The 22,682-nt window shown below is 43.2% G+C and overlaps 1 protein-coding gene across 3 annotated transcripts in view; it reads right to left on the minus strand.

Moving 5' to 3' along the window:
* SEPTIN6 (septin 6) overlaps nucleotides 1-22,682 on the minus strand; it is an 81,661-nt gene that overhangs the window by 22,580 nt on the left and 36,399 nt on the right. For all 3 annotated transcript variants that reach the window (XM_036270342.1, XM_036270341.1, XM_036270343.1), the window contains exons 4-5: nucleotides 12,227-12,413; nucleotides 6,286-6,447 (exon numbers count right to left, since the gene is read on the minus strand). In XM_036270342.1, the coding sequence (XP_036126235.1) occupies nucleotides 6,286-6,447; nucleotides 12,227-12,413 (349 nt within the window). The remainder of the gene's footprint in view (nucleotides 1-6,285; nucleotides 6,448-12,226; nucleotides 12,414-22,682) is intronic.

The raw sequence follows: 22,682 nt of genomic DNA on the forward strand, positions 1-22,682 counted from the left end.
TTCGTTTACCAACAAAGGAGCTCCCATAAGACTGTCAGACAATTTCTCAAAAGAAATTTTGCAGGCCAGAAAAGAGTGCCAAGAGATATTCAAAGTGATGAAAAGCAAAGACCTACAACCAAGACCACTCTATCCTGCAAAGCTATCATTTAGAATCGATGGACATATAAGGAGTTTCCCAGACAAGAAAAAGCTAAAGGAGTTCATCACCACCAAACCGGTATTGTATGAAATGTTGACAGGTCTTCTTGATGGAGAAGAAGAACAAAAATAGGAACAATAAGATGGCAATAAATACATTATCTATCAACAATTGAATCTACAAACAAAATGAGCAAGCACAACAGAAACAGACTCATAGATACAAAGAACTTTTTGTTGCTTGCCAGATGGGAGGGGGCTGGGGGGATGGGTAAAAAAGATGAAGGGATTAAGAAGTACAAATTGGTTGTTAGACTGAAGAACCTCAAAGGAAAGGGGAGAGGGAGGGTGGGAAGAGATAAACCAAAGAACTTCTATGCATATATGCATAACCAATGGATACAACAATAGTGTGGGGAAGGCAGGAGGGGAGTAAAGGGGGGGGGCATCTGTAATACATTCAACAATAAAGGTAAGTTTTAAAAAAATAAAAACAACAACAAAAAAAGATAAAACATTTATTGTCGCCTAGCTGGTGTGACTCAGTGGACTGAGAAATGACCCATGGACTGAGAGGTTCCTATTCAATTCCCAGTCAGGGCACATGCCTGGGTTGCAGACTCCATCTCCAGTAGTGGGCATGCAGGAGGTAGTGATCGATGTATCTCTCTCATATCTCTCTCTCCCTTCCTCTGTCTCTAAAAAAATAAATAAAAATGTATTTAAAGGGGGAAAAAAAAAAAAAAGAAGGGCTAAGTGACTTGCCAGCAAGTACACAGTAGTAAGGGGCAGAGCAAGGGGTGGAATCCAGGTCTCTTTGACTTCAAATCCTACCCCTGCTAGTCTCCCACATCCATTTCAGGATTAGAGCAGCAGATGAGGTGAGTACTCCAAACCCTGGGATGAACTGGTTATGAAAGATAGATTACAAGAGGCAGTTTAATTCTGGGAAACCTGCAAGTGTGTTTTGTTTTTTATTTAATCTGTGCACTGATCTCACAGCCAATCTGTTCTCTCCATTCTAGCTGTGCACCTCAAGAATGTTCCTCAGAGTGGAAAAACACAGGACTCAATCAGGAACTCAGCTCCAGGTCCTTGGACATCCAGCTGAAGTGGCTCTCCCTCATCCTTTCTCAGCTGCTCTCGAGTTTCATCTCAGTTCACCCCTTCCCACTCTACTGAAACAGGGACATAAGAAAGAGGGAAATTGGAGGTTATGGATACGGAAGGTGGGCGAGGCATAGAGGTGGAAAATGTTTCATCAGTCTTAGTAGAGGAATGAATGATTGAGGGGTCACTGGGAATGCAACACATGGGGCATTAGGGCGGCACTGAAATATCAAAAACCCTGCCCAAGGACCAGAAATCTCTGACCTCTGCCAACAAGCCCTGAAGGGGCATCATCTGGGCACAATTCATTCTCACTCAGGAACCCCAAGACACGTTGGGACCTCAGATCCACCCAAACACTTTCCGGAAAAATATTGCCCTTCCTGCAGAGTCTCCAAAACTTTGGTCATATTACACAAAAGTGCCAAGGGAAAGCGATGGTGGAGGGCTAGACTGAGGGAGGAGGTGAGAAAGAGAAACCACATTGTATCATCCTCACATATCCTGGGCTCTCAACTGAAAGTGATGGAGGAGGAGGCTGTGTGATGTGGGAGGTATTTCTCGGGGCTCAACAGAAAAGGAGAAAAAAAACAACATGAGGAAAAGGGCATAAAAACGTCATTATTCTCTTGGGCATGTTATTTTTATCTCCAAAAGACATTGTTAGTTAGAATGACAGGGTCACTTGCTTTCCTTCTTCCTTAAACTGCTGTCATTTTACACCTCCCCATTCTAAAACACACAGCCCCTGTGCAGGCAGTTTCAGAGGGCTACGGAGACCTCCCACAGCCCTCTCCTTTGCAACTGGCATCAAAGTCTGTTCTGATAAGTATATGCAAGGATATTATTTCCCACTGCTCCCAGGTGGATTTCATTTGATTCTTATAACAGTCTTACAGGGTGATTATTATCAACCCCATTTGTGATTTGGGGAAATTGGCATACAGAAAGGTTAAATGAGTTGCCTGGTTCCTTAATTCTCATGCTCAAATCTTCCCAGGAAGTAGTGAGGACACCACGCTTTTGATGTCAGCCTCCCCCAGTCACCCAGGGCAGCCTGCGCTCTGCCTCCTGACTAAATGCTGCTTCCTGGAAGTCAGCTGACCGTGAAGGGCAGGAAATCATGGGGCCAGGCTCTGGACCTCTTTCTGCTGCTCTCGAGAGACTAATGGTCATGACAACCAGAATGAAGTCAAGAGGAGCAGAGAGAAGGTACCCTCCTATCATACTCCCAGAGGTGACACTTGGTATGTGTGTGCCCAGGGAGAAGACTCTAATGCAGTGGTGGGAATGTTGGGTCTGCAAAATCAATACCGGCTAACATCACCTGCCTCACCAAAGAGAAGCCGTCCCAGCCATCACAGTAGGGGTGAGTTAATTAAATGTTTGACCAAATATAGCAGGCTAATTTTTAAGTTGTTAATTTTGTATGGGGCATGAATGATGTTATAAATATCCAAATGGCCTTTGGCAGAAAGAAACAGTTCCGAACCCCTGCTCTAATGGATGCAAGAGAGTGCTACTGCTGAAACAGGGACAGACTGCTAAGGGGACTCTGTGGAACTCTCTCACCCAGAAGACCTCTCATGAGGTGGCCGCAAAGGTCAATGCCCCAGTCTCAGAAAACTTTAATAAGAGATAGCCTCAAGCTTCATCTTGAGTCGAGTCCTAGATTCACTACCTCTCCTGTGTCATGTCTACCTTAAATTCTTCTTGGCACATTTTAAAGTATTTGATGATCCAATTGGTATGAATTATTCTATTCTGGTTTCACTATATCCATTATACGTTGGGAGGGTAGATGATCCTTCCTCTCAGCCCAGTGAAATAAAGACTGTCAGAACCCTTCTCCTCATCTGACAGTATCCAATTGAGTGTGGCTTCCTCCCAGCATGCACAGTATTTCCCAGTCATGCTGCTGGTTATGCTTGCCCCCATTTCAGGATCCTATGGGCAACTGAGCAAGAGAATTGCCTGTTTCTCTATCAAGTCAACCCTGATGATTCCCACAAAAGTGTGTGCAAACAATGGAAATGGCACTGCTGCTTCAGGAGAAGACAGGCTTGTGCCTGTGGGTCTCCTTGTGACCCTACAGGTCACCCATGTGATCAAATGCCTTTATGAAGGTCAAACCCAAGACCTCATAGGTATCTAATCAAGTGAGCCAAGTAGAGTAATTGGGCCTATTGCCTGGTCCCTGGCCATGATTCGATCCACACAAAGAATAATACTGAATGTGAACAACATGGCAATTTTTAGTATTGAAGTCTACAACCTTGAGAGTTATCAGAGCATGGGTTGAAAATAGCATGCGACAAGATCTCTCACTCCCTTGTCTTGCCTCCTCAATCTGAAATCAGGGTTTTCAAAGCCACCAATAAATCAAGGGGGAGGGTGAGACCTCATTACTTTCATTTTCTGCCATGAATATCCTTAGTGGTGAGAGGCAGGATGGCTGTACAGTCTTCTCCACTTACGCAAGAGGCTTCTTCCACTTCCTCCAATCCAGTTCCCATGGTAATTGGCTGGGGTGGCTGAGGCTGTGGGGCTGGAGTCAAATCCAGAATTGAAAGGCCAGCACCCATTCCTCCTACCACCCAAGCCTAGGTCTCTGATGATGCAGCTTTGTATACCAAGTCTTGTCCAAAGACCCTGGGGACTTCTGACACAGTTGTAAGAGTGGCGGGCAGGCTAAGCATTCCTGTGTATATATTTTATAGCAGTGATTCCCCATCCTGTTCCCCATTACAACACACATAACACATAGCATTTACATGCATCCCCTGTCTCACGGGCATGCTCAATTCCAGGCACACTAGCTGGAGGCCACCCCTCTGTTTCCCACTCAGAAAAGCATGGTGAAATGCCAGGGAATGAATACCGAGTGGTGTTGTCATAGGGATAACCATAAATACACTAAATCTCCAGTTATTAAAAAAATAATGAGTCACGGGGATGTAATGGACAGTATAAGAAAAATAATCAGTATTATTGTAATAATTTTGTATGGTGGCAGATAGTTACTAAACTTATGGAGGCGAGCACTTCACAAGGACTCTAAGTGTCAAATCGCTATGTATGTTATACACCTGAAACTAATATAAGATTGTATCTCAACTATAATTTTAAAAAAGGAAGAATACTTAGTTTTTCAAAGTAAAAAACTGGCAAACTTGGACTATTATAAGAAAGGACCCCAGCCCTGGCCGGTTTGGCTCAGCAGTTAGAGCGTCGGCCTGCGGTCCAGAGAGACCAGGGTTCGGTTCCCACTAAGGGCGCATACCTCGGTTGCAGTTTGTCCCCAGCCCCGGTTGGGTTGTGCGGGTGGCAACCACTCTATGTGTCCCTTTCACGTCGATGTTTCTCTCTCTTTCTCTCTCTCCCTTCCACTCTATCTGGACAAAATATGGAAAAATGTCCTCGGGTGAGGATAAAAAAGTAAAAAGAAAGGACCCCCAACCCCTTCACAGCCCAATCAGCATGGTTGATAACTGTTGCTGCATAGCACCAGAAGTTTCTGACCATGGCTGTGCCTGCCCTAGGTTCAGACAGGAGGACAGAGCTGAGCTGAGAGCAGAGGCCAAAATGATTGTTAGTCCTGATCCACAATGTAATGAGATGCAATTTGTGTGACACCTTAAGATCTCTGAGAACTTTTAGCCCTTCTCCATTCTTAGCAAAGCAAACCACTAGCCTGAAAGTTGCCTGGGGACTTAGGAAATCCAAGTTGGAACATTTCTATGGGGCCCTATGCTCTGAGGTGACAGGTGCTTCCAGACATCAGTACCAGTGATACTAGATGATGCTCTCTCTAGGTTCCCATTTTTCTGCAGGCTAGGCACCCTTTCAGGTTGTCTCATTGTAACAGAGCCTGGTTTTCATTAAACAATACTGATTTCTGGAGAGAATAAGCACTAATCTTTTTTTTTTTTTTTTTAGTGTTCATGATTGGTCAAAGGTATAACTTCACCTACCACAGTTCACACAGCCATCCTCTAGGGCCAGATTTCTCCAAGATGATGAGGGACTTCTAATAACAAACATATTTCAGGTGCACTTATGCTAATTTGTTGGCCAATTCATAGGAGGTGGCAACTGATGCTATAATGATAACTTACGGGGCAGCAGCAGCAGAAAAGTTTCTAAAAATGGCTTTTATTACAAGGCTTTCCTGAGTTTGGCAATACCCAGGCATTATGTCATTAGGAAAAACTGATGCCTCTCAATAGAAAAAATGAAATCTGTTCCCAAAGCAGAGGGTTTCTGAAAGCTATTAGCTGTCTCCTTGAAATCATAACATTGAAGATTTCACAGCAACAGCATCAACACATTGTAAAAAAACATGAGGAGATGTTTGACTCTCTGCCTTCTTCATTACTCATTCCTCTAGTGGGGGGGTGAGGGGGGAGAAGCAAGATGGCAAGCTGCTTTTTAAAAAAAATTCATTGAGACTTAAACCAAAGCATAACCCTGAAACTTAAAAAATAACATTTCTCTCATCATCAGAAAAATGGGAGGCCATCTATCATTTTTCCTCCTGGTACAGAGAGAAGGCTTGATTATCTGAGTACAGATTATCCTTTAGTCTCCAAAGCCAGACAACACTTTTAGCCTTTTCTTCTTTCACCGCATCAATTGTCATGGTACTGTTTTGGTCAGAGACAAAGAATGCTTGCCTTTCCAGCAGTTTCCTGGGGGTTGCCTAGCCCTGACCAGAGCAGCATCAAAGAGGAGGGTGGAAGGAGAGGTCTGAACCCCCCTCCCCCTGCTCCAGACTCTTCCTGGAGCCAGCCTTTCCCTCCGTCAGTCTCTGGCTATTAATCTCTACATCTCTGAGGCTTTGAAGCGGCCACTGCTAGGAAAGAAGAGCTGTCTCATTCTGGGTTCTCTCTCACAAATACCTGAGACTCAGATAACCAAGAATTGACTACACTAAAATAGATGTGAAGATGTCTGACAGCTATTTGATGAAATGATAATAATAAAAATAAAGAGCAAATGGCCAGCATGCTGAACCCCTGTGTTCCCACTCACATTCATGGTTCCGTTGATCTCTGCCACCGACTCGTCATCTGTAGGAAACTGGTAGATCTGGACCCCGTTGCTGACAAGCTCACTGGTGATTTTGATTTTGAACTTTGTTAGCTCACTCTTAGAAATGGCATCTGATTTGGCAATGATGGGGATTATGTTCACCTAGGGAAGGGAGGAGCAAAGGGGGAATATGGTTGGTAATTTGCAACCGACAGCAGAATGGCTTAGGACTTCCACCAGCCACCAGAGGAAGCAGCTCAACCTAATGGTCTAGGACTGACCGCCTCCATAGCCAAATAATATAATCAATAACAATGAGTGCTTACAAAGTGCTGGGCACTGAAGTAAGTGCTTTACATAAATTAACACAATCCTGACAATAACTCTCCCAGGAAGTATCATTACCACTATTTACCAATGAGAAACTGAGGCATAGAGAGGTTAAATAATTTTTCCAAGGCCATAGAGCAGGTAAGTAGCAGCCCTGGGATCCAAGTTTAGCCTTATTCCTAAGTCCACAGTCTCTTTTTTAAAATATATTTTTAATGCCCTGGCCGGTTGGGCTCAGCGGTTAGAGCATAGGCCCGCGGTCCAGAGAGACCTGGGTTTGGTTCCCGCTAAGGGCATGTACCTCAGTTGCAGTTTGTCCCCGGCCCTGGTTGGGGTTGTGCAGGAGACAGCCACTTGATGTGTCCCTTTCACATTGATGTTTCTTTCTCTCTCTCTCTTCCTCTCTCTCCCTTCCACTCTATCTGAACAAAAATGGAAAAATGTCCTTGGGTGAGGATAAACAAATAAAAATAAAAAAATAAAATATATTTGTATTGATTTTTTAGATACAGAGGAAAGGAGAGGGGGAGAGAGACAGAAACATCAATGAGAGAGAAACATGGATGGGCTGCCTCCTGCATGCCCCCCACTAGGGATTGAGCCTGCAACCTGGGCATGAGCCCTGACTGGGAATCAAACCAGCAACCTCTCAGTCCATAGGATGACACTCAATCCACTGAGCCACACCAGCTGGGCCTAAGTCCACAATCTTAACTATGAGCTGTCCACCAGTTCAGATACAAACTAATGATACCTCAATATCAAAATTACTACTCTGGTGATTTGAAGCAGAAAAATGACAGTTGGAAACCTGCGGTTGACAAGGGGAGAGATAGCCACTCCTTGCAAACAGTAAACTGTCCAAACCCATCCAGTGCATGCTAGCCCCAGCCAGGGTGATGGAGACCCAGATGGGGGATGGCAGGAAGGGGAGGCAATGTGGAGCTCAGTGAAGATGCATACCTGGCCCTCTTTCTGGCAGCAAACACTGATGAACCAACCTGGTTAGGTGAAGAAAACCCTCTCAGTTACCAATTTGATCTGAGACATATTCAAAAAGAGTTATGTTCCTGAATCTCATGGTTAATTTCTGCATAAACAAAGCAAGCATAGAACACTTCTGGTCAAGATGGCAGCGTAGGTAAACGCGGTATCGCCTCCTCCCACAACCACATAAAAATTACAACTAAACTACAACACTACCATCGTTCAAAACTGCCTGAAATCGAGCTGAATGGAAGTCCAACAACTTGAAATTAAAGAAGCCGCCACACCAAGACTGGTAGAAGGGGTGGAGGCGCGGACGGGCTGGTCCCACACCCACTTGTGGTGGATAAAATCCAGGAGGGAGACCTCAGCTGGGAAGGTCCTCCCTGAGGAGTGAGGGGTCCCCATCCCAAACCAGGTGCCAAGTTCAGGGTTCCAGTGCCAGGAAGAGAAGTCCCCATAACTTTTGGCTGGAAAAACCAGCGGGAACTGAGGCTGAGGGAGGCTGCGGTTGCTGGTTCGCCAGGTAGTTCCTCTTCAAGGGCCTGTGTGTGGACTTACTCAGACTTGCTCCCTCTAAACTCGGAGGGAAAGCAGCTTGAGGGGAGCCAGAGACGTACAGGGAAGAACTGAGCTATTTGGCCTCGGAATGAGGGCTGGAGAGTTGGCTTTCTCCTGGACAGAGTTGCTGTGGGAGGCCTTTGTTCCTTTGGTGAGACCTTCCCTGGGGCAGCAGACAGCAGCCATACCTGGGACTCCAGCAACCTGGCTCACACTGTGGGCCCTGCCCTGGTGATTCCCTGGGGCCCTGCCCCACCCAACTTTTGGGCCCACCCAAGCAGTTTCCAAAGGTTTTACCATAGGATTGGCCTGTCTTGAATCCTGCTTCAGAGTTTCCTAAAATCTCTCAAACAAGCAGCATCTGGTCTCAGTGAGCCCCATACCTCTTGTTAAGTGGCCCCAAGCCTGGCACTAGAAGCAGTCAGCCTTGATTCATAACTTGGCTTTTCCTGGGCACCTCCAAGCCCAGCACAAGAAGCAGCCATCCGCAGATCACTTTGTAGCTTATGCCAGGTGGCCCCAGATAGAACACAGGCAGTGGCTGACCTTGTCCCAGAACCAACATACCCAGTGAAAAGCTTCAGACCACATCAAAACACCACCACCCTACTACCTCCACAAGTGACACACTCAATGGGTACCAGAGCCCTGCTGAAGTAAGTCTTGCTCTGTGTGGTGGTCCCTACACAGCTGATACTGCAAGACAGTCAGATTCCAGTAGTCTGTGGGCACAGCCAGTCCTTGCATCTGACCAGCCTGAGTAAATCCCTCCCATTGATGTGCCAACAGCAATCAAGACTCATTTACAACAGAAGGGTGTACAGTCCACACTAGGGGTGCACCTTGAGGACCCAGCTGGGTTGATCAGGGAGGCTGTGCCACTGGACCCTACAGGACACCTACAACAATAGGCCACCCTACAAAGCCTAAGAGTCATAGCAACTCTACATAATACATAGAAACAATCACAAGGAAGCAGCCAACATGAGGAGACAAAGAGACATGTCCCAGATGAAAGAGCAGAACAAAATTCCAGGAAAAGAATTAAACAAAATGGATATAAGCAATCAATCAGATGCAGAGTTCAAAACACAGGTTATAAGGTTGCTTAAGGTTGGTGAGACGCTCAAGGAACTTAGTGAGACCTTCAAAGAACTTAAGGAGACCTCCAAGGAACTTAGTGAGAACATCAACAATGTAAAAACGGACCAGTCACAAATGAAAGATGCACTAACTGAAATAAAGAATAATTTATAGGGAATCAGTCATAGAATAAGTAAAGCCAGGAAGCAAACCATCTATTTGAAATATAAGGAAGCAAAAAACACCCAATCTGAACAGCAAAAAGAAAAAAGAATCCAAAAAAATGAAGATAGTGTAAAGAGCCTCTGGGACAACTTCAAGTGTGCCAACATTCACATCATAGGGGTGCCAGAAGAAGAGAGAGAACAAGAAATTGAAAACCTATTTGAAACAATGACAGAAAACTTCCCTAACTTGGTGAAGGAAACAGACATACAAGTCCAGGAAGCACAGAGTGTCCCAAACAAGATGAACCCAAAGAGGCCCACACCAAGACACATCATCATCAAAATGCCAAAGGTTAGTTACAAAGAGAGAATCTTAAAAGCAGCAAGAAAAAAGCAGTCTGTTAACCTACAAAGGAGGTAAGACTCCCAAACACTGTCAGCTGATTTCTCAATAGAAACTTTGCAGGCCAGAAAGGAGTGGCAAGAGATATTGAAGGTGATGAAAAGCAACTACCTACAACCAAGATTACTCTATCCTGCAAAGCTACCATTTAGAATCGATGGACATATAAGGAGTTTCCCAGACAAGGAAAAGCTAAAGGAGTTCATCACCACCAAACCAGTATTATATGAAATGTTGAAGGGTCTTCCTGAAGGAGATGAAGAACAAAAATAGGAATGATAAAATGGCAATTAATACATATCTATCAATAATTGAAACTACAAACAAAATGAGCAAGCACAACAGAAACAGACTCACAGATGCAGAGAACTTTTTGTTGCTTGCCAGATGGGAGGGGACTGGGGGGATGGGTAAAAAAGATGAAGGAATTAAGAAGTACAAATTGGTTGTTAGACTGATGAACCTCAAAGGGAAGGGAGAGGAAGGGTAGGATGAGATAAACCAAAGAACTTCTATGCATATATGCATAACCAATGGACACCGACTATAGCGTGGGGAAGGCAGGAGGGGACAGGATTGGGGATGAGAGGGTCAACGGGGAAAAAAGGGGGGACATCTGTAATGCATTCAACAATAAAGATGAGTTAAAAAAATAAAATAGAACTAAGAAAGCAAGCATAAATGCCCAATTTCAAACAGCAGAAGAAAGGCTTAATGCTGCTGCCAAATTCAAGCCAGCTGAACCCTGATCCTTGAAATTCCTGAGAAAGGACAAGGCTTTTACTGCTGGAAGGTAAAGAAACTTGAAGCACACATGGCTTAGTGAGACAGAGCACCCTCAAGCTCAGGTTCACATGGAAAACAGTCATTCCTGCCAGCAGCTGTCAATGGGGTGGCATGGGTGGTGCTGGGGTCCTGAGAGGAGCTCTGGAAGGGGGGCCTGGGTGTTTTAGACCTGCCTCCTTTGCACTTTGCCTCAGGAGCACCTCTAAAGACTGATATCACACAGAGCTTCAGGTGCTAGGTCAAGGAAAGATTGGACCTTGGAGGTATCTCCCTTGAAGTCGTTTTTGGGAGGATTGCGAGCCAAAGCCCTTGCCAAGGGAGAACAGCAGGCAGAATCACTATAGACATATGCCAAAGGCTGCTTGCTTAACTTGCCCACTCACCAAACCACCAGCCATGTGGCTCTCTGCTGCCCTACACAGGGCATGCAGGGTGTGGCAGAATTTCCAGAGCAGCCTCTTACTCCTGGGCAGTGAGCTCATTGCTGCAAAAAATGAAAAATTGCTTCTATTTTTATTATAGCTGAAATTCAGTTTTTATAAGTGAATGTGCTACTAAATAACTGCATATAAATTAGATTTTTGTTAAAAACAACAACAACCAGAGAGAACTCAGTCTGAATCCCAGACCCATTACAAGTTGTCTAACAATAAGCAAAATTTTTGACTCTGTGCCTCTGTTTCCTCATGTGTAAAATGGGAATAATAACAGTATTCACCACACCGGATAGAAAGATGAAATAAAGTAATCATATAAAATGCTCATTACAGTGCCAGGCACCTATAAAATATTAGGGGGAAAAGGTACTACTAATTAGGTTTTTAAAAGAATTCCATGGTCAATTCTTTTGTACAGCAAATAATCCTTTAACATGAAGAATCATTGTCTGATTTATATCTGGAGTGGGATTTGCATTTTTCATTTTCTCTTAAAGCAGGACATGCCTGATTCCTGTGGCCATCTTTCTCGAGTATGGAAGCAACAGAACATGATGCCACAGATCTGAATTCGAATCTAGACTCTGCCAATAACCAGCTCAATGACAATGAGCAAGTCATTTAAACTCTCAGAGCCTTGGTTTTCTCCTCTGTAAAATGGGGGGGGGGGGTAACGACAGTGTTTGCCTCATAGGGTTGTTGTGAAGATTCATCAAGATGCCCCATGAAATATTTAGCACAATGGTGGCACATGAGAATTTAACAAATGTTGGCTGCAATTATAAAAATCAGTATTGATAATAAGAATAAGTTTCAAAGTCAAGTTTGCATGTTTCATTTTAGTACAGGCCAGTTAACGTGGGGACAAAGAAAAAACACCTTTCCATTGCCAAAACCTGAGCCCCTAGACCAGGACAGTCATCTTGCTTGCATGCACCCTTATGCCCAAGAGGGATCAGGACAGAAAGATGGCTCAGGGCAAACCTGTGCCCCATGCTGGGAAAACAAGGTATTTGGCACATGTTCTGGAACAATAGCACCATCTTTGTGGAGAGAGAAGGAATGAAGGAGAGGGTGAAGAGGCCATGAAACCTCTCCTGGAACCTGGCCTCCGCTTTGCACAAGAGACCAGTAAGAGTGATTCATCTTGCCCAGCCTCCCCCCTGCCCTCGCCTCAGACTCCACACCTTACTATCCAGTTTCTTCATCGTCACTAGGTCCAGAGACTTCAGGGAATGACCCGTGGGAGCGATGAAGTACAAGCAGGCATGGATGCGAGAGTCATGGTAGGTGTGCAGTACCCTGCGGATCTTCAGCTCCTCCTGCAGGTAGGCTTCGAACTGGGCATCAATGAATTCCACGATGGGCTTGTAGCTAAAGGGGAGAGTAGGAAAATGGCCCGGCCACTTCAAAAATGAGGATTTTGATACTGTCCCTTATAGAAGCTTAAAATGTCCTCAGTAATCTGACTCTCCATTTGCCTGGATTTCTTCATCTCCCCTCAGTGGGTCTCCAATCCCGTCAGGCTGGTTACTTCCTTGGTCCCCACATAACCCAAACCTAACATCCATCTGTGTGCCTTCACTCTAGAAGACCCATTTCTCTCTTCTCATCCCAATCCTGCCCTCCCAGACCTCAGGGTCCAGTTGAATGGCCACCTCCTCCATACAGCCTTCCCCAATTATGCCAGAAATCCCCTCGGTGCTAAGTACCCAGTGGTGGCCTGGACCTCTCCTTGATCCCACTGCTGGGGAATCCTATCAGAATTCTCTGGGTTCCACTCAGTCTTGGAAGGTTCTGTGGTGCTCCCCACTTGGCTCCCCTAAGGTCTAGATATTTTTCTAGTTCTCATTTTCTCCAAGGTTGTGGCTTTAAAATTTGTGGCTTGGACAAAATTTGATAAAAATACTCCCCACCACCACCACCACAGCCTTCACAGATGTACCCACACACCCAAGCTCACGGAGTCTCCACACATAGCCCCCCTTTGTGGCCCTCTGGTCTTGCCAGGACTTAGTATACAACAGTTAGTCCTCAGCTCCTCTTTGTCCTGGAAGCTTTTCACTTCTTCTCATGATCATTTCTGCGACCCCTGTAGCTCCTGCAGACTCTTTCTGCTCTCCCTAGGTCAGCTGCACTTTAGCCCTGCCTCTGTTCTCATATCCCTGCCTGTCTGCTGCCTCTCCCTCTGGGGAGAGAAGAGGCCCGGGGCAGTGAGTCGCAGATACACTGATCAGAAGGGAACATGATCAAAGGAGGAGCAGGGGCCCAGCCAGTGCCTCCTACTGGCAGCAGTTCCCAACCTGAGCCTTTTCAAAAGATCCCCTTTTAGAGAAGGGAAAATATCTTTTTTAAAAAAAATCACAAAATCCTAGATTCTGGGAGCTACACACAGAGGAGAAGATCCAGGCACAGGGGACCCCTGGAGCCCCAGAAAAAAAATCTAAAAGTATAGTCCTTTCTTTCTTCCTTTGATCCCTCTAAGCCAAACATTGTTCTGAAGGGTAATAGCATCAAAGAATCTCTTGGTTTCAGAGATTCTTAGAAGGTTCCTGAAGAATTAGAAGTAAGGATGGGGGGTGCATCCTTTAAGCTTATCTAATGAATTTTTGGATGATTGGCTGGTTTGGATTACCTAATCATGGCACAGCTTCATTTTTTTCTCCATTACATAACTTTTTTTTTTTTTTTACTTCAGTATTTTGCTCTACGAAAGGGATCGAAGCAGGAAAGAAAAGTGTGCATTTTTAGATTATCCACACACACACACACACACACTGAATCTCTGGCGATACCTCAGGCCTATCTTTCTGCTGCTGTCTCTGGCTCTTAGGGTCTCTGAAGGGGTGTATGAATCAGACCAACCAAACTTGCCAATCAACCAATAGGATTTTGTTCAGTCTAATCCTAAATAAGTGATTCATCTTCGTCTCCTCAGTGTCCAGCATGGAATCTGGAACAGAGTAAGGGTTCCATCTCTATTCCCAGTGGTTCATCTTCCCATGGTGGCCATCTCTCCCACTCCACTCTGTTGTGCTCACTGGACTCCAGCTCATGGTACACAAGATCCCGTGCTCCCATAGGCAACCTCTTCACAAAATGCTTCCTTCCTCTGGTGCCTGTCTCCTCTTCAAACATGCTGCTTCTCTCATATCCTTCTCAACTGGAAATTGCTACTACTTTCATACCCAAGTTCGATGAGTGTGAAGGATAGAAAGGGAGCTTTCTTCTAGCTAGTATTCCCCAGCTTGCTATCTCTTCCATCTCTTCCAAAACCCAGTGTCGACATACTCAACCCATCCTCATCACTACTGTTTGTCTTTTACTTTTTAGGGTAGGAGTTCTTAAACTGGGGTCCACAGACCTCTGAGGAGTGTGTGGATAGAATTCATAGTGTCCATGAATTTGGACAGGGAAAAAAACACTTAGTTTTTCACTAAGCTCTAACTAAAGTTTAGCATTTTTTTCAGGTACAAATGTTGGCAACAATCTGCAGTAATTTTAGCAGTACCTGAGATTTCATAACCAATGGAAATAACTGATATTTTTGTTTCCTATTACAGTTTAGCAAATATATCAAAACAACATTTATACTCATCAAGATTCTAAATTATGATAGTTATTAGACCTGCCTACAGATGTTGTTATTTTAGGAATTAATAGAGAAGTACATGAATGATTAAATCACAACTTTAAAATATTTCAGTATTAACTGCATTTTAGTATAATTGGTATATTTTAGGCATTTAAAAACCTTGCTCTGAAAATGAGCCCATAGGTCTTACTAGATTGCTAAAGGGTCCAAAGCCACAAAACAACTCCTGCTCTAGATACTTTTTATTCATTTCAGTTAGTGATGTTTACTATGAAGACAATAAAATAGGATAATTGGATAAAATGTGACTCAGGGTTCAGCCACTTTAAATACAGTTATCAGGGAAGGCTTCTCTAAGGATGGGATGTTTGAGCTGCAACGACAATGCGAGAGCCCTGGAGAATGTGGGAGAAATGCACTTCAGGCAGAAGAATGGCAAATGTAATAGTGCCAGGCAAGTTTGAACAATAGGAAGAGGGCAAGGGAGCTGGGAGTTAGTTAACAGAGGAAGAACAATAAACTATTCACAATAGCCAAAATGTCCATCAACTGATAGCTGGATAAAGAAAATGTGGAATATCTATACAACGGACGATTACTCGGCCATTTAAAGGAAGAAAGAAGGTTCTGATACATATTGCTACAACAATGAACCTTGAAAATACCATCATCAGTGAAAAAAGCCAGTCACAAAAGGACAAATATTCTATGATTCCACTTATCTGAAGTCCTAGAATACTCAAATTCATAGAGACAAAGAAATAGAATAGCAGTTACCAGTGGCTGAGGGGGAAGGGAAAATCGGGAGTTGTTGTTTAATGGGTTTTCTTTTGAAGTGATGAGAATATTTTAGAACTAGATAGAGGTTGGTGGTCACACAATATTGTGAATGTATTAAATGTTACTGAACTGTTCACTTTAAAATAGTTAATTTTATATTATGTATATTTCACCTCAATAAAAACAAGAATAATAAGTGATGAAACAAGTGAAGCTGCAGGGGACAGGTCACATAAAGTCCTGTGGGTAGGGTATAGTAAGGTTTTTTTGTTTGTTTTTTTCTGTGAATGGGGTCTTCTGTTCCATAATCTTTTCTCATTGGTTATTGTTGGTTGATAAACAGTTTATGGCTTTCTGCATGTTTATTTTGAAATTGGCTACCTTACTGAACAATTGTTCATTAGAACTGTTTTTCAGTTGATTACCTTGGGTTTGCTAAACAGGCACATTATAGAAAAATAATTTTATCTCTCAGTGAACACTTCAATTTTCACCTTTCTTGATGATGTTGACCAGTCCTTTCTTGAAACACTGTCCTCTGGCTTCACTGCCACCATTATATCCTACTTCTATAACTCTGCTTTCTCAGTCACCTTACTTTGGTCTGTTTCTGAGGCTCCATTCTGGACCATCCTGTTGTCCTTCTACACATTACATGCATATTATTCCTGAGTGGTCTCACGCCCATGGCCTCAATTATCACTGTCTTCCATCACACTTCCTGAACACCTAGTAGTCATCCTAGTACCCTTCCTCCCCCATGTGCCAGTCCTCTGCCAACACAGCCATCAGAGGTCCCTGCTGGAAACCTACAAGACCTGGTCACAGACACTGTACTTGGACACCACCATCTCAGGCACCAAAGCCAAGATACCACAAGGTCAGGTCTCCTAGAACACTGCCAAAAGTTGATAGGGGCAAAGGGCAAGTAATAGGAATATTTATTTCTATTCAATATTTTATGATTTTTCGTATCTTACTAACTATAGATAAGAGGTTTCTTACAGACCCTGCGAAACTGGAGGATGTGCTACAAGAAGACAAACAGGGCTACAAAGAAGATAAAATGGCCCTGGCCAGTTTGGTTTAGCGGTTAGAGCATCGGCCAGCAGTCCAGAGATACCCGGTTTGGTTCCTGCTAAGGGCCCGATTACTCGGCCATTTAAAGGAGGCCGCAGGGTCTGTAAGTTTGTCCCCGGCCCTGGTTGGTCGTGTGGGAGGCAGCCCCTCGATGTGTCCCTTTCACACCGATGTCTCTCTCTCTCTCTCTCTCCTCCCTCCCTCCCTCCCTCCCTCCCTCCCTCCCTCCCTCACACTGTATCTGAACAAAAAATGTCCTCAGGTGAGGATAAAAAATAAAAATAGAAGAACATAAAATGTCCTAGAGTCCAGAGCGTCCATTACTCAGAAAAGAAAATATATTTCGAGAACAAAGGACAGGACACACTTCGGCTTGGTTGCTGTGCCTGGACCCTGACCCCTCTCCAGGAGTTTGCTTCAGGAATGCTGACCATTCTCCAGTCCCAGGAATAGGTGGAGCTGTTTTAACATCATAGAAAATTAACTATCTTGTTATTGGACTTCAAGATCCTGGAAGGAGACACACAGACCCTGAAGCCCTGCCTGCCCTGCCCTCCTTCCCCTCTTGCATGCAGCCCCTTTCTTACTTATCTCTATATAACCAGCGGACCAATAGATGTTAAAGCAGAATTTACAGGATGACCTAATGCTCTCTCCATACTGCTGGCAGTATTGGAATAAATGCTCATATATGATTCAACCCTGTCTCTGCTTAATTTGGCTCAAGTAGTGACAGGTGGCCTTGGACCCATTGTGTCCGGTTTCAAAGTGACAACAGCTAATTCACTCTGTCACCATCCTTCCAGTCACCTCTTCTTCCCTCCACACTCACCTCTATTCTGCTCTGTCCTCCATGGACTCATCTTCCTGTAGTTCTCTTCCTTCAAAAAACTTTCCACTGTGCCTTCTGAAACCACTGTACCATGATAAACAAAAGCGGCAAAATATCTTTGCCACTCAGAGTATGAGAATGTGGTCCTTGGACCAGTAGCACTAGTATCACCTGAGAGCTTGTTAGAAATGCAAAATCTCTAGTGCCCAACCCAGACCTACAGGATCAGAATTTGCATTTTATTAAGAGCCTCCAAGGTTCAGATGCATCATTAAAATTCGAGAAGTGCTATCCCATTATCATCTGGCTCTTTGTAGAACTTGCCTACCTCTTTGCCTTAATGGAAACCTCATTCTTCCCTGGAGACACCATAACACTGAGGACACCGGTATCTAGAAGCCCTCTTCAGTGTAGGTGTCTCATTCTCCCACAATCCACGTACCTTGGACTCAGTGGGGCGGACTTCACAGGGATCCTCAGAGCCACTTTTAGACTATCTCCTCTACCTCAGTACAAAGTCCTGTCTTCATTTGACACCTCTTCCATCCTTTTCTGGTGGCACCTGACCCACAGTCTTTCTCCCCATTCTCGGTGATTGCAAAGTGCTTTGGACAACCCATCAACCTTCAGCCTCTTTATTCCTTGATTACCTTACTTTCACAACCTTTAAATCCCTCTACTTCAGCCACCTACATACCTTACCACTAGCCAGATTGGTTTCACCCAAGACATCTTCTAACACCCCACTATCTGACCACAACCTCACATTTTTCCAGCTCTCTTTTGCCTTCAATTCTCCTAAACCTGATCTTTCACCCGGTAGAGTCCTCTGATACTTCGACCTCTCCTTTATCTCACAGGATATCAGCCTCTTCCAGGCCTCATCTCCTTCTAAGCCCAGGCTCCACCTCATAAATGATTACTTGAACAACTTTTTTACCAACACCCTCATTTCCATTGTACCCCTGCCTTCTATCTTACATGCTTAACAAAACTGCTGTGCTGAATAAATTTCGGGATCTGCCCTCTCTGCTTCTACACCACTGCTGCTGAGGTTGGCTAGAAGCAATCACAAAACTGTGGATCTTGTCACTACTACAAATTCATGGCCTCCAACTTATATGGCCTTTAGAGCAAAGTGGCAATCTCGTTACTCAGCTTTCACTGGTTCCCTCCCCAGTGTCTTCATGGACCATTCCAAACTTTTACTACTTTCTTCAAACTCCAAAACTTATTTATAACCCCTTCACTCTCACAAAATGGTCTTACCTCCTATTTTACCAACAAAATTGAGGCCACCAGGCTCACACTACCTCAACTTCCTGCCTCACTCCCTCCCCTCAAAAACTCTTCCTAGTTTCTCTGAAGATGAAGGGTACCCTCATCCTGTCCAAGGGCCAGATCTCTGTGCACTTGATCTCATTCCTTTCCGGCTCTTAGAACCTTGCTTCATTTATCACTCCTTACCTCCTCTCAACTTATTAACATACTTAAGTCTTCTCTCATCTCAGAAAAAAAATAAAATCTTTCCTCAGATCGATTCTCCTCAACCACACATTTCTCCCCCAACTACTCTTCTATGTCTTTTTTTCCTTGAACAGTCAAGTTTGTCTTCTGCACCTACCACACCTACCATAGGGCCTGGCCTATAATAGGTGCTCAATATACATTTAATGGATGGATGGAAATGTTTTTGGAAGAATTTTTTTTTTGTATTGATTTGGAGAGACAGAAACATCGATGTGTTGTTCCACTTATTTATGCATTCATTGGTTGATTCTTGTATGTATCCTGGCTGGGAATTGAACCCACAACCCTGGTGTTTTCGGATGATGCTCTAACCTAGCCAGGGCCTAATCTATTTTTTTAAAAAATTTACTTCTCATTCACTGAACATATTATAGATGTTTTCTACTCTCACCAGCATCCCAGTTAACAGATTCATTGGATACTTCTGGTTTGGAATGATGAAAATTTAGAGGTGTTCTCTTAAGTGTTTTATTTTTCCCATCAACGTGTTAACATTCATTGAACAAATATTTACTGAATGTTCACTATATGCCAGTTAGCTAACTTTTACTCATCCTACAAAACTTCAAGACTTGCCCAGCTGGTGTGGCTCAGTGGTTGAGCGTCAACCCATGCACCAAGAGGTCGCTGGTTCGATTCCCAGTCAGAGCACATGCCCAGGTTGTGGGCCAAATCCCCAGTGCAGGGCATGCAGGAGGCAGCCAATCTGTGTTCTCTCTCATCGATGTTTCTATCTTTCTCTCCCTCTCCCTTCCTCTCTCTAAAGTCAATAAAGAAAAAAACAAAACTTCAATACTTAGTTCAGGCATTCCTGATCACCTCCTCTCCCCTCTCAGCAACCTCCACCCTACACTTCCACACCAGGCTAGACCAATTGCTACCCGTCCTATTCCCACAGCCCCCTTCCACATACTTCTGTTATTACACGTACCACATTATGTAGAATTTGTATATGTATTTGCCCCTCCTCAAAACTGGAAGTTCCTTAACTAAAGACTGTGCCTTATGTCTTAGTATTCCTGTCACACAGTTGACTTTTGGTATTTTACAAAGTGAACCAGATATCCCACCACAATTTGGTTACTAAGTTTTGTGGATTCTTTCACTCACACCTGCCCGCTCTTCTCTATTCTGCTCCTGGACAAGCCCTCATCATCTCTCCCATCCTCAAAAAAGTCAACTCTAACTGTGTCTCCCCCTAGACACTGTTTTATCTTTTTCCCATTTCAGAAAAGCTCCTTAAAGGAGCAGTCTACACCCACTTTATCTGCTTTCTTTAAAAAAAAACAACAACTGTATTCTTCTTTGTTAATGATACAATCAATACATATACTTATTCTCTCCTCCTCAAAGTTAACTACCATTGTCAGTTTGTTGATTATCTTTGCAGACCTTTTTTAATGCATTTATATACAGAGAGGGAGGAAGAGATGTTTGTTGTTTTATTGGAAAGGGGCAGATTGACACAAATGGCATCATGATTATATCATACTGCAAGTTATTTTATTTTATTTTTTTCTTCTTTTTTTATTAATTAATTTATTTATTTTTGATACAGATGTTTCTCCTTTTCCCCCACTGTTCTCCCTCCCCACCCTGTCCCCAGCTTTGTTGCCCATGTCCATTGTTCATGCATACATGCATATAAGTTCTGTGGTTTATCTCTCCCCCACCACCCCCTCTTCTGGGAATTGTCAGTCTGTACCCCACTTCCACATCTCTAGGACTACCCCATTCCTCAGACTGTTAATGTTTATTACATTCCACAAATAAGTGAAATCATATGATACTTGTCTTTCTCTGTTTGACTTGTTTCGCTTAGGATAATATTTTCTAGGACCCTCCATGTCGTCTCAAAGGATAAGAGATATTTCTTTCTTACAGCTGCATTGTACTCCATTGTGTATATGACCACAGCTTTTTTATCCATTCGTCTACTGATGGACATTTGGGCTGTTTCCAGATCTTAGCTATTGTAAATTGTGCTGCTAAAACAGGGGGGTACATATACTTTTTCTGATTGGTGTTTCAGGCTTCTTAGGTTATATTCCTAGAAGTGGGATCACTAGGTAAAATGGCAGTTCAATTTTTAATTTTTTGAGGTAACACCACAGTGTTTTCCATAGTGGCTGTACCAGTCTGCATTCCCACCAGCAGTGTACTAGAGTCCCCTTTCCTCCACACCCTCGCAAACACTTGTTGTTTGATGATTTGTTGATGGCGGCCATTCTGAACACGTGTGAGGTGATACCTCATTGTTGTTTTAATTTCCATCTCTCTGATGATTAGTGATGTTGAGCATTTCTTCATGTGTCTCTTAGCCATTTGTATGTCCTATTTGGAGAGGTGTCTATTTAGTTCCTCTGCCCATTTTTTAATTGGGTTTTTTGTCTTCCTATTGTTGAGTTGTATAACCACTCTATACATATTGGAAATTAACTCCTTATTTGATATATTATTGGCAATTATACTCTCCCATAAAGTGGGTTGCTTTTCCATCTTGATGGTTGTTTCTTTGCTGTGCAGAAGCTTTTGAGTTTGATGTAGTCCCATGTGTTCATTTTCTTCTTTGTTTCCATTGCCTTAGGTGATGTATTAGTGAAAATTCTGTTGAGTATGATGTCTGAAATTTTGTTGCCTACAGTTTCTTCTAGGATTTTTATGGATTCATGAGTCACATTTAAGTCTTTTATCCATTTTGAGTTTATTCTTGTGTAGGGTGTAAGTTGATGGTCTAGTTTCATTTTTCTCCAAGTAGCTGTCCAATTTAACCAGCAACATTTATTAAAGAGGCTGTCCTTACTCCACTGTATGCTCTTGCCACCTTTGTCAAATATTAATTGAGCATATTGCCTTGGGTCCATTTCTGGGTTCTCTGTTCTGTTCCACTGGTCTATATGCCTGTTCTTGTGCCAGTAGCAGGCTGTTTTGATTACAGTGGCTTTGTAGTATAACCTGAAATCTGGTAATGTGATCCCTCCAACTTTGTTCTTCCTTTTTAAGGTTGTTCTGGCTATTAGAGGTAGTTTTTGGTTCCATATGAACTTTTGAAGTACTTGTTCTAATTCTGTGAAGTATGCCGTTGGTATTTTGATGAGGAATGTGTTGAATGTATACATTGCTTTGGGTAATATGGACATTTTAATGATGTTAATTCTCCCTATCCATGAACAGAATATGTGCTTCCACTTATTGATAACTTTCTCTATTTCTTCTTTCAATGACCTGTAGTTTTCTGCGAATAGGTCCTTTATTTCTTTGGTTAAGTTTATTCCTAGGTATCTTAACTTTTTACCACAATGGTAAATGGGATTGCTTTCTTAGTTTCTCTTTCTGTGAGTTCATCATTGGTGTATAGGAACGCCATCAATTTCTTGACATTAATTTTGTATCCTGCTACTTCGCCAAATTTATTTATTAAGTCGAGCAAACTTTTGATGGAGTCTTTAAGGTTTTCTATGTATAGTATCATGTCATCTGCAAATAATGATAATTTCACTTCCTCCTTTCCAATTTGGATCCCTTTTATTTTTTCTTCCTGTCTGATTGCTGTGACTAAGACTTCCAGTACTATGTTAAATAAGAGTGGCAAAAGTGGGCATCCTTGCCTTGTTCCTGTTCTTAAGGGAAATGCTTTTAGTTTTTGCCCATTGAGTATGATGTTGGCTGTAGGTCTTTCATATATAACCTTTATTATGTCTAGGTATGATCCCTCTATTCCCACACTGCTGAGCGTTTTTATCAGAAATGGATGCTGGATTTTGTCAAAGGCTTTTTCAGCATCTATTGATATTATCATGTGGTTTTTATTCTTCATTTTATTTAT

This window comes from Molossus molossus, unplaced genomic scaffold (genome assembly GCF_014108415.1).
Source record: "Molossus molossus isolate mMolMol1 unplaced genomic scaffold, mMolMol1.p scaffold_m16_p_2, whole genome shotgun sequence".
Lineage (NCBI taxonomy): Eukaryota > Metazoa > Chordata > Mammalia > Chiroptera > Molossidae > Molossus > Molossus molossus.